The sequence below is a fragment of the Paracoccidioides brasiliensis genome (genome assembly GCF_000150735.1).
Source record: "Paracoccidioides brasiliensis Pb18 unplaced genomic scaffold supercont2.3, whole genome shotgun sequence".
Taxonomy (NCBI): domain Eukaryota; kingdom Fungi; phylum Ascomycota; class Eurotiomycetes; order Onygenales; family Ajellomycetaceae; genus Paracoccidioides; species Paracoccidioides brasiliensis.
Window position 1 is genome coordinate 2,921,788 of NW_011371360.1, and position 11,997 is coordinate 2,933,784.

At 46.7% G+C, this 11,997-nt stretch overlaps 4 protein-coding genes across 4 annotated transcripts; all 4 read left to right on the forward strand.

The window, feature by feature from the left end:
- Positions 1-3,940: 3,940 nt before the first annotated feature.
- On the forward strand, positions 3,941-5,551 carry PADG_11573 (uncharacterized protein; the record flags this gene model as incomplete). Its single annotated transcript, XM_010760728.1, has 1 exon — positions 3,941-5,551. One exon carries the CDS (start codon positions 3,941-3,943, stop codon positions 5,549-5,551), a length of 1,611 nt encoding a protein of 536 aa, XP_010759030.1.
- Positions 5,552-7,039: 1,488 nt separating this feature from the next.
- Positions 7,040-8,277, forward strand: PADG_11574 (mannose-ethanolamine phosphotransferase GPI11; the record flags this gene model as incomplete). The annotated part of the gene is made up of 3 exons (XM_010760729.1): positions 7,040-7,465; positions 7,656-7,942; positions 8,043-8,277. 3 exons carry the CDS (start codon positions 7,040-7,042, stop codon positions 8,275-8,277), a joined length of 948 nt encoding a protein of 315 aa, XP_010759031.1.
- A 912-nt stretch (positions 8,278-9,189) lies between these two features.
- Positions 9,190-9,606, forward strand: PADG_11575 (uncharacterized protein; the record flags this gene model as incomplete). Its single annotated transcript, XM_010760730.1, has 2 exons — positions 9,190-9,384; positions 9,574-9,606. The coding sequence occupies 2 exons, from the start codon at positions 9,190-9,192 to the stop codon at positions 9,604-9,606; spliced, it is 228 nt and encodes a 75-aa protein (XP_010759032.1).
- Positions 9,607-10,078: 472 nt separating this feature from the next.
- Positions 10,079-11,823, forward strand: PADG_03268 (uncharacterized protein; the record flags this gene model as incomplete). Its single annotated transcript, XM_010760027.1, has 11 exons — positions 10,079-10,125; positions 10,198-10,285; positions 10,407-10,511; positions 10,578-10,597; positions 10,662-10,734; positions 10,800-10,935; positions 11,032-11,096; positions 11,174-11,302; positions 11,360-11,457; positions 11,524-11,687; positions 11,750-11,823. The coding sequence occupies 11 exons, from the start codon at positions 10,079-10,081 to the stop codon at positions 11,821-11,823; spliced, it is 999 nt and encodes a 332-aa protein (XP_010758329.1).
- Positions 11,824-11,997: the final 174 nt, after the last annotated feature.

Sequence of the window (11,997 nt, forward strand, 5' to 3'; positions counted from 1 at the left end):
TCGGGAAGATATTCAATTAATGGATTTATCTTCCCCGGAATCGCATTCATTCTGGGGAATGTATACTCTTATCATCCAATTAACAATCGTAAAATCTAAAAGGTTGACTGGCGCAAGCAGAGCGGTAGTTTTTTAGCCCAGCTCTGCAGGATAGGGTTAAAAGTGTACGAGGTGCATACCGATCGCAGCGCGTTATGCCGTTTTTATTGGCTACTCCATAGAGCTGAGGTGGTATATCAGAAATAGTGACGATATCCGATGGTGGGTGAGTTTTTCGGGCCGATTAAAGGCAACAGCACACATCGACGATTATGGTTGCTTAAGAGGACACAGTCGGATTATCAACTGTTTGGATTATTGGCTAACTCTAACGTATCGGTCGGAGAGAGGATCGCCACTGAAGGCAGAAGGCCTGTTCTAAAAAGTGATTTCCAGCTTTCATACTTCGGATAACTCCAATCTCTAGAGCGTCAAAGTCATCGGCTGATAAGGGTAAGTTAAGGGTGGGGTGGAGATCGATATAGAACGCGGGAGCAAAGCAAAAAAGAAACTGAGCAAAGCCAGGCGGGAAATGTGTCTCATCGTGCCGCTCAGTGCAAATATGCAGTTTGTAGCAGTTAACTATTTTATACACGTACAGTCGTTTGGGCATAATTAACTATCATTCTTGTACCTTGATCCTTGTTGATGGAAAACTCCACCGGGAGTTCTGGAAGTATGGAGGTACCTTATATTGTGACCCCTTTACTGGTTGGCAACTATTAGCTCCAATTTGAGGCCGCAGCCCAAAAATTTGCTGGCTGACAATGATTGGATGAGCTACCCCAGGGATCTCCATTTTCCCGCGTTTGCTGCAAAACCCACGAGGGTCTGATTGTCTTCAACCAGTGCCACTCTCCACTCATCGGGTGCATCATGAAATTTAACTAGACCAGGGGTTGAACTTTTCCCCTGTAGACTAGCGATGGAGACTATTGAACTAATTGGATCCAGGGTCATCATTTGACCCCCCTCCCCCAGAGGTCCAGATGGGATTGGCTTCTCAACAGCAGTGAGCTAATGGTGGGTTGGGCTCAATCCGATGCTAGTGAAACCATTACCCTGTAGCATTGCGGTGGTTTTCTGGCGGTGAAAATATTTTCTTTTTGTTGAGTTGACTGTTTGAACCGCATGATTTAACTGTTTGCAAAGTTATATAACTGTATGGATTTGAATGTAAGAGTGGTTTGGCATGGAATTTGGAGAACAAAGAACCACAGACGGGGGTTGAACCCATATTCTGTTGTGAAACCGGGGTCAGCAAGAGGTAGAATGGGTCTACTTGCTGCTGGAAACTTGGAAAAAAAAAAAAAAGCCTGAACACGTTTCCATCGGTTAGATTAAACTTCTTGGCCCTTGGCAGGAACCTGATTTTCACGATGCATCTCATCTTGTATTATTGGGAGAGCTGTACTCCGTAGACTTCAGCCCTTTTTTTGTGGCCCGTAAAGAATTGCCAGACTAGGGAAATGGTGGATTCCGGGGGTCCTCTCTCGAGAGAAATCATTTGGCCGTGTGGTCAGGCCCCTCTTATGGCGAAGAGGATTGGCAGAAGTGCATAATCGGCAGAAGTGCATTAATGAATCCATTGTCGCCTTGTATCAATCGATTTGCATCCTTGCTTGGCTTCGCGTGCTAGGCTGGATGCTAGAGTATAGTTGCCGGACCGTAGGTTACACAGCACAGGTGACTTCGGCTGGTTTCCGGTCCTCTCTCGTTATGTCCGCGATAACCGTGGAATATTTATAATAGATCATTTGTGCCATAGCTCTGTTAGTTGAGTCTAGGGAGATTACAAGAAAAAGTGAGGGTGGTATCTGGTGATAAATACGGAGGAGACCTGTTAAAATAGAGCTTGGCTCGGCATTCAAGGGATGTATGTGAAGTGCCCCGAATGAAGCCAAGGACTCTAGGACTGGTTGGTGGTTTAGTGAGGTCAAATTTTTTTCGATTAGTCCTGGCTCTTGTGGCAAGGTTGCAACCACAACCACGCAACTCCGCATTGAAATCCGTGAAGCTCGAAACCGGGGCTGAGAAGTTGGTGAAATTGCCGGGAATTGCCAGTTTCTACCATAACTGTCTCGCATCTTCTTGCACGGGACGAACCTTGTTTGGAGAGAGCAGTGAGTTTGTAACCATGGGTAGGTGATAATTTAAGCGCGATCCAGAGACGGGAGACAACTCCACAATCCGGGGAATATCCAAGCTTAATTATTCATAACTGTTGTTTGCTATTCCGTGTGCGAATGTGGTATTATTGTTACTATTTATTATATTGCAAAACACGAACGTGTTACGGGATCGGTAGGGAGATTCTCGACGAGTCATTATCAAATTGTAACATAATTAAAGCATAAGAGGGCGGGAGTACGGAGTAAACACAAGGCAGTTCCAGAGTGAGAAAAGAAACGACTCATCATGCCAGGAACAGCGTGCATTGTGCATTGTGACGCCGCAAACCAGGTGGACAACCTGTTTGCTGCACGCGTTGGGCCTGGACTCTCTTCTTTACTGCTTCCGGGGCCCATGGGAAAGTTTGATAGACAGAACTAGAGTGAGGGATGTGGATGAACAGCAGTAATAATCCCGCCTGGTAGAGTGAGCTTCAGCTGAGTGACATTCCTGATTTAAAGAGAAAAGAGTAATTTCTAATTTAATTTCAAGAGATAAGATTTAAGTAGATTTATTATGATTATTTATAAATATTTGATTGACTGTTGGCTGTCTGCCAGCGCCCAGTTCCTATCAGAAGCGTAGGAGTCCCTGACTAAGCCTAATTGCCCTGGCCGTCATCTGCACCTAACACTAACACCCAAACACCCAAACACCCAAACACTCTCTCCACTCTCCACTCTCCACTCTCTGTTCTCTCTCCATCCAACCCCTGAGTTTCTGGCTTGATTCTAAAGTAGCTATATAATAATTACTCCGCAACCAACGGAACAATGCTCCGTTCTCCGTATTATATTTCTTTCCTGCGCTCTTGTTCTCCCTTTTCTTCCCCTTTCTCTCTTCTTCCTGAATATCCGTTCTCTCCTTCTACCCTCGGCCTGATCGGCGGGGACAAAGTTTGCGCCATGGTGGCTCCGTCGGCCTCGTTCCGGTGATGGTTGTTGGCCCTTGTCTTTGCCCTTCTTTTTCTTGCTGGTTCAGCCCGTCCTCTCTTCTTAGCTGCCCTGCTAGACCCCGGCACTATCTATGCTCTCATCCTTTTTGATTCGGTATCCTACGTCCTGTCTCCTTCTGCATATTTCCCTGTCCCGTTCCAACCAATGTGTTGTCTGTTCTGCTCAACCCACGTTTGACTGACGTGTTCATGCTGCTTGAGATAGTTCCTTTAAACGACCCCTGATTTTACAGATGTCGTTGCGACACCAGTTTGGTTATTTGATATTGCTCTTGACAACAACCCCCCCCCCCCCCACGCACCCAATCCTTCATTTAATGGTTGCCCCAAGTCCACCGTATCGTCAGCCATCCATTGCCACTCCTCCTTTTTAGCTGCACCTGGTCGACTTGATTGGCCCACGGCTCATCACATTGTTCCTTTCATAGCCGAAGACTCTCGTTCACATCTAGTGCAATCGTCCGATTAGCGATTTCATCAGTCTGTATTAGATATCTGCCACTGTGCCTGTCTGTGGCTGGCCCCTTCCCCTTATCGGTGTTATCATCAGATCAGCTGCCTGCTGTTGATCTGTCATCCCCTCTCCAGCAATTCACGATTGCGCGCACAGCGCCAGCCACAGTTCCCGAGGGAGAGAGACTATTGATAAAGGGGACTCAGCCACCTCCCTTTAAGAAGAGGAGAAGGAGGAGCAGGAGGAGGTCGGGGAGAGAAACGCAAATTTAGCTCCCTACTATCGTCTCCTCATGAGCCTAGCTTGTGATGGCGAGCATCATGTCTCCTCTTGCTCAGCCGCTCCTGCACAGCAATAATGGGGTTCGGAATCACTCGCCAACCCCAAAACCTCGGCCGCACAAGATATCAGATCCAATTCCCCTCTCTCAGCATCCTAGTCAGGACCCTCTCGATGCCCCGCCTCCAGATGTCTCAGAGTCTCTTTCCGTAGCTGTAGGACCTCCAAAGAATGGCCAGACTGCCTCCACGGCACGGCCCGACAGTTCCCGTCGCGTGACCTCGAGCAACCCTTTAAATAGCGTAATATCTCACACTCCTCAAACTTCGGTTTCCACTATTATGTCCAAGGATCTCGTCAACCATAGGCGCAGAGGCAGTACCCTGAGAACAGTAATGCGCAGGATTTTCGGTCGAAAGCGGGGGAGTGGCCCAGTGCCCATGACGAGTGAACAGCGCAATGCGGTCAGAATATCACAATGGACCCCTACTATTCAACCGGTAGAGCATCCAATTGAAGCTGGTCCCGCCTCTTTGCGCTCACGCTCAAACAGAGCTCCCTCTTTACCAGCTCGGACAAGTTCATTACCCCAGAGTCCTACAGATAGTCCTCTGGAAGATCTAGGTATGCCTCGTCTTCCACGATCAAACAATGGGTCACCAAGACTAGACCATCGACAGCTTCGACGGAGAGCAACTCTGCCAAGCATAGTCCTATCAACTCAGGAAGCCCGTGAATTAGCACTCCATATCGCCTTGCCTACCTCGAGGCCGCGCAGTATCCATTCGCCACCACAATGCGTGTCACATCCTGTCGGGTTCCCCCAAAAGACATCCAAACACCAAAAACGACGGTCGCGGAGTGTATCTGGGTTGCGAGAGGCAGCGAGGTCGCATCGCATGTCTCCAATACAATGGCGACGGCGTAGCGACGAGATCAAACTTTTGAGGGAGAGCTTTCTGAAATCAGATGGGAGCCCATCTGTCCTGACACGATCTGAAACCAGAAGCAGTATTGCTAGCGTCCTAGAAACCGCAGACGGTGCAGACGATGCAGATGACGGCAAATCGATAGACGACCCGTTCAATTTCAGCACATTGATGGGCTCGATGCAGGATAGTTCCGACACCAACCTAGCTCAAAGAGTAAATATGTTGGAGGTGAAGCTGATGGACCTTGAATTTGCCATCGCAAAACTTCAAGGCCATGACGTTTCCCCCGTAAAGCAACCGTTTGACAAGAGCATGCGACGACATTCCCCCTATCAGAAAGACACTGATGCACCCCGCTTCATCAGCTCATTCCAATCAAGTCCCAGCATCACTCCTCCTCGAACCTCACCCAGCACTGACAGACCTAGTAGTACTGTGACCTTGCGGCCACAAACTTCCTGTCACCATGTCTCCTGTCAGACCCTGTCCACTTCCGTCTCTGACTTCAAAGGAATATCTGTCGAACAATACAGCGCACTGACCACTCTTATGCGACGGGAACAGACCGCCCGCAAACTTCTCGAAGAACAAATCTTCCAATTGCAACGGGACGTCGCTTTTCTCAATAGCGCCCAACCCCCGATGGCACATGGTAGTTTCTTCCTTCCCCTCCTACTCCGATTCCTCCGAAAGAATTTCTCCCCGAAACCGGAGGTGTAGCGATAGAAGAGGGAGCCAGAGTGCTGAACCAGACGGTGGCGATGTGTTCACGGACGCCCATCAGAGGAAGATAGACGATGCATACCGACGAGTCAACATCGGGCCGCTAGAGAGATATCATCATCTGGCGGGCATGATATGATATATAACTCTAACTTATCAATGCCCCTCTTCAACCGACTTCCGGAACGACCGCAGTTGTTTAGCATATACATTAAACCTCTGCCATTCATTCATTCATTCATCCATCCATCCATCCATCCGTCCATCCGCCCATCCATTCATCGCACTTCGCCTACCCTTTCCTTATAATAATTTATATTTATATTATATTTACTTATTTTTCTCATGCAAACGTCCAAGCATCTCGGTTTATGGTCCTTTTTTGCGGCCTCGGATACCCCATCGCAAGCAACTTGACATTCAACGGGGAAGGGGTTGACGTGGCACCCCCATCCAGCGAATTGTTCTGTACATACCTCTCTACATTCCACCGTCTTACATACTCACGGCCTTTATTTTAACGACTCGGTTTTCGGTTGTTCGTGGCGTACGGAAGTCCTTTTTAGGATTTCAAACGTCCTTGCAGCTCAGCTGCTACTTTCTCTTCTTCCCTTTCTTTCTGCCTGTTTCCCCCCCACCCCTTACCTTTTTTCCGCTGTTTGCCTCCTTGTTCGGGACTCCGGCCCTGCTTTATACTTCCCTGTCTTCTGCATATTATTATCCATTTCTCAAGCGATGTTCTTCCTGCTCACATTTTGGCATTTTTGCTACCTTTAGTTTTATTTTCACCTCAAATTATGTATTTATATTATATTCTTTCATATGCTCAGATTTTATTTCTATTTATTTCTTGTTTTGGTCGGTTCCCAGCGTGGACCCCGCTTTATTGTCAATTGACTTTTCTTTGATACGTGATTCTCTTTTTGTTTCATACATCACCTCTGAGCTGAGATATTCTTGTTGTTGTTTTTTTTCACTAATGTTTTTGCATATATTTTATTTTGGTCCCAACATCGTCTCAAGTCCTTGTAACGGTTTTTTTTTTTTTGGTTTGCTTGCATGGGATCATTTTTGCTGAGCTGATGTTTGCTGTACTACTATTTAAACACAAATAAATAGCATTTCTAATCAACCTAATTAACCATTGGGATAACCCTTCCTTCACCTCTTCATCAACAGTTCCAAGAGTTACCATACATATAGGGTCGAAATTTGGTGAATCTTTCATTATCGTATTTTATTTTGCAGGTTGTCGTATTCCCAATACTATCCCATACGTAAAATTTGATCATTGCAACCGAAAGCTCCAACCTCCAACCAAGCGCAATCTCTTCTCAAAAAGAAACTTCGAAAAGTTAATGTCAACAAATCCCAACCCTGCACCAACGTAACACCAATGCCTCTCCTATAGTAAACGGAGAGAATCCTCCACAGTTGTCATTGCCAGATACGGGCAAAACTCCCACCTCAGGGAAATCCTGAAGCATGGCCCTGCACACCTCTCCCTCGAAACCCACCTCGACGACAACCACACCAAATCAACCGCCGCACCAATCACTTTCCTCTCCACAAGCCCAACAACATCCGCCAACCTCCATACTCGCCTCTCCTTCCTCCCGGACATACGCGCACATCCACCCGCTTCTCCTGCTGTGTCTCTTCGCCTGGCGCTTCCGCGCCCTCGTTGAGGATCCCGTGTCCACACTGCTTAGCTTGTTGCCATTGCTGGCGCTGTTACAGGGGATTTATGCGGTAGTATGCTTGCCTGCAGCTGCCAGTGGCTGTAGTGGCCGTGGAGAAGGGGGGCCTGGGGAAAGGGAGGAGCGGCAGGGGTACAAGTGGGGGAAAGATTGGGGCGCGCAAACGAATACATGGGGACGGAGAGAGGGGAAAGATTGTCGTATGTTCATTGTTCATTCCATTTCCTTCATTTACCGTGTTGTTGTTGTTGTTTTTATTTTAATTTTTAATTTTTCTCTTTTCAAGATTTCTCTTTGGAATATTACAGTTAAGACATGCTGTCAATGAAATATATATATATTCATATCGTACACGTTCCAATGCCTGGGAGATAGAAGAAACATGCTAACATAAGACTCAGCCGGCCCTCCTCTCCCTAGCCCTCCCACTCCTCTTGGGCACCCCGCTCCTTTCTCTCATTCTCATTCTCTTCGGTGCGCCCTTCACGACCCACATCCCCCACACTATCCTCTGCGCTGCGCACATGTCCCTCCTCGCAGGCACGAGTCTGGTATACATGCACGGCACGGACGGCACAGTCTGGCGGGAGATATGGAGTCTATCACGTGGTACGGATGCTGTCTGGGGAGGAACTGTTGGTGTTGGATTGGGCGCGTGGTTTGGTGCCGTGCCGATCCCGCTGGATTGGTATTGAGCCTCTTTTTATCTATTTCTATTTATCTGGTTTCTCAGAGAAGTATTAAGTGGGTATTTTTTTTTACTAATATAACTTTCGACTTGTTTGAAGGGACCGGCCATGGCAAGCATACCCTATCACGATTATTACGGGAGCGTATGTTGGTTACGTTTTGGGGAGTGCGGTCGGTCGCACGCCCTTACTGTATGGGAAGAGAATTCGGTTTGCTACGTCTGAAGATGATGAAGAAGAAGAAGAAGAGGAGGAGAAGAGAGATGTTTCTACCAGTGAGACTTATGGCGATGGAAGTGCTGGTCCTGTTGTTTCGAAATCCGAAAAAAGGTGATGTCCTTGATTGATGACTCTTGGTATGGTTGATATGCCTTCTTGCATATTTGCGAATTTTTCCCTAATAACCTGGGTCCGGATATGCCAGTACCTTCAGTTGTGCAGATCAATGTCCAGTTTGCTGTTATGGATCCGTCAGGTGTGAGATCTAATTAAGCTTTGGGGACGATTGGTTGGAAGTCTGGACACACCCAACCTAGGCAGTGCTAGTTACTCCATTTCTAGAGATGTGAACTTTGCAACGACGCTGATATCTTTTCTTGTTGGTTTCGACGGGATACCTCACTGAGAATCCAATCGATATTTTCGCCATCTGCTGCCTCTTTGTCGGCATATAAAACCATTATGGTTGTTAATCGCCCTCTTGTATTGGTAGCTATATATTTCCGGAGTCGCGATTAACTAGGCAATCTCGATCAATAGACGAGTTCTACTTTGACATTGGACATTATATAGTACACTGATGCGGCTCTCAATATTGGTTGGGATCGAGGATGTTGAGGTCGTCTCACGAGAAGCTTGAAAGCACGCACAGTCGGACACTTCGGTCACGTTTCGATCACGTGATCTACTCTCCATAGTCGTTCTCGTAGCCGTGCGAACTCTGCAATCAACCAAGCTGGCCATTCTGTCGGTTCCAAAGGGCTTGTGACATGGATTGGACCTTGCTAAAGGTTTCAGGGGTTACGTCAAGGCGGCAAGCAGAGGCAGACGAGCCTGCCCGCAAGTCCTAAACTTGTTATTGTTGGGCAATCAAGTCCTAATCCTGCAACGCCCATTATTACTAACTTATACAACTTCTCTCGAGGGTAAGTTTTGCAGCCCTTACTCTAGGATCTCCAACTGATAGTGGAATCTAGTGACATCTTATCAAAAACATGCCGAAGGTTGTAGTTGTGACGCAGTGACTATGCACATTCTATTATCAGAAACGCACAAGGGGACTGGGGCTGGATTGCCAAAACAGAAAAGTTTGCTCCGCGTGGCGGGTAAGCTTTCTGCGTTCCATGGTGATACCCGGATACAAAATATATTTAGCACTTCGATCAAGCGGCACCACAGCGCACCGGTTTCCGGAGCCTACGGGCAAATGGAAATGGAGAAGGTGAGATCAATTAAATTGATGGAATTGCCTGCAAGCCATTCAATTCATATGTCAAAATGGCTGTGGTATTAAAAATCGGCTCTCCCCAACCTATGTGGATAATTGAATTACTGGAAAATCTTTCATGACGAAGAGCAGTCCATGCCAGAACACTGGGCACTACCTAGGATACTCTCATTTTTCATTTAGGGCAGAATATCGAGTCTACTCGTTCAAGTGTAGAAAGTGGAAATTTGGCACTGCAACCTGATTGCTCGACGCTAATAACTTGACCAGCGCATTAACAATAGATGAAATCCAGAGACACTCCCGTCACCCCTATTCATATCTATGAATGTATGGAAAGACAACCATTGCTTACTGCCATATTGAAGAGTTATATAGTTGCTAATATGCCTCCCAAAGGAATTCGAGAAATATTACGTCCGCTAGTGACAGGTAATTTAGCATTCTCTGTGAAAAACAGTGGAAGGTCGTGATATCACTCCACAATACAGTTCACTACGTGAGATCAGTCGAGCCAGAGAAGGGCGTTCTCCTGGAGGGGCAGTGAGTACAACTTACATATAAGTTCCAAGCACATTTCCGGCGCTCTATTTTACCTCTGGAAGCGAATTCCTGCAAGACATAATCTTCTCAATTGCTTCTGTATATCAATATCATATCAATTTACACTACATTTCCGTTCACCGTCATGTCTTTTGGTAGAAGTGCGTGTCTCAACACCGGCCACCATATTCCGTGAGTATCCATTGAAACATAATACCAAGGTGGGGGCCTTTCGAACTAATATCTTTTTCTCATAAATTGAAGTCTTCTCGGCTACGGAACATGGCAGTCCGCTCCCGGTGAGGTCGGCGCAGGTGTCTTCGAGGCACTCAAAGCTGGCTATCGTCATCTTGTAAGGAACCTCAGTGATATTGAGGGTGTGTGTCATTGAACTAACGATGGATAACTTTTGTAGGACCTTGCCCACATGTGGGTTCTAATTATTTATCCATAAACAATCTTGTCCAAACCAGCATTCTGATTCGTGTGCTAGCTATGGAAATCAGCGCGAGGTTGGTGAAGGCCTGAAGAAAGCCTTGAAAGAAATTCCCGGACTGAAGCGAGAGGATATATTTATAGTATGTTTTCGGAAGAAACCCACGTCGCCCAGAATAGCCGCTTATTGACCCGCGTTTGGCATACAGACCTCTAAGCTGTGGAATCAGTACGATATTCCCAGCCATCAAGTCACGTTGGAATCCCGCTAACCTCTCCCAATATTTAAAAAGCCACCATAAGCCAGAACATGTTGAGAAGTCCCTTGATATAAGCTTGAACCAACTTGGGCTTGACTATCTGGATGTACGTTCCTTCGCAGATATGCTCTCGTTTTGCATGGCTGAGCTCTTACATGTTCCCTTCCATAGCTCTTCCTCATTCACTGGCCAGTGGCGTTCGAGTATCGGTCCGAAAAAGACCTCTTCCCTCTCGATGCAGCAAGCACCTACCCAAAGAATGACGTCAAAATCGACGATTCCACTTCCCTCATGGACACGTGGAGAGGTAAGTCAGAATAATCTATACGACTCTACGACTCCCAGACACGAACAGGGTTACTTGACCGCTTACACGACCCCTACTGACTTTTTGCTTTAATAGCTATGACCCAACTTCCCAAGACCAAAGTTAGAAGCGTTGGAGTATCCAACCACACAATAGAACATGTATGGTGGCTGAAAGCTTAAATGTTTTACGCACTTTGTCTTTGGATCTCAGTCCTAACGCTTATACTTCGATCTAGATCGAAGCTCTTATCAAGGGAACTGGGGTCGTCCCAGCAGTGAATCAAGTTGAGCGCCACCCTCTGCTGCAAAGCAATGATTTGGTCAAGTATTGCAAGGAGAAGGGCATTCACATCACTGCTTACTCAGTTAGACTCCCATTCACCCAGCATTAAACTCCTTTATAATCTAACGCACCGAAACAGGCGTTTGGAAACAACATGATCGGAGAACCACTTCTTATCTCTCATCCAGAGATCCAAGCTATCGCTGGTCGACTATCCGTGACACCAGCTCAGGTCTTGTACGTCTGTTCAATGATCCCGAGGGCTAACTCTTCTTGCTTATATATTAATATGATATTATGTAGGCTCGCCTGGTCTCAGATTGGTGGACACAGTGTCATTCCCAAGTCGGTCACTCCCTCTAGAATCGTCGAGAACTTTAAAGAAATTAATCTACCTACCGAGGACGTTTCTGCAATCAATGATCTGGGTAAACAGCCGAGGCGATTCAATACACCCTGTGCATATTGTGAGTGTCAAGTTGTTTCTAGCAGGTTTCCAATTCGCCCTTGCTCACTAGTTTTCATATAGACTCGCCACGGTGGGATATTAATGTCTTTGGAGAGGAGTTGGAGAAGGGAGCGACACATAAGGTCATCCTGTAAATGGCGCTTTGAAATGTGGCATTAGATATGCCAGGTAACGAGAGTTTACACTAGATGAAATCATGGACAAGGATAGATATCGTATTCTTTGTGAGCAACCCACGTCATTCACTCATTTTTGCCGATTCCTACTGGCTCTGACATATAACCCTATACAATCGCAAACCCACTGAT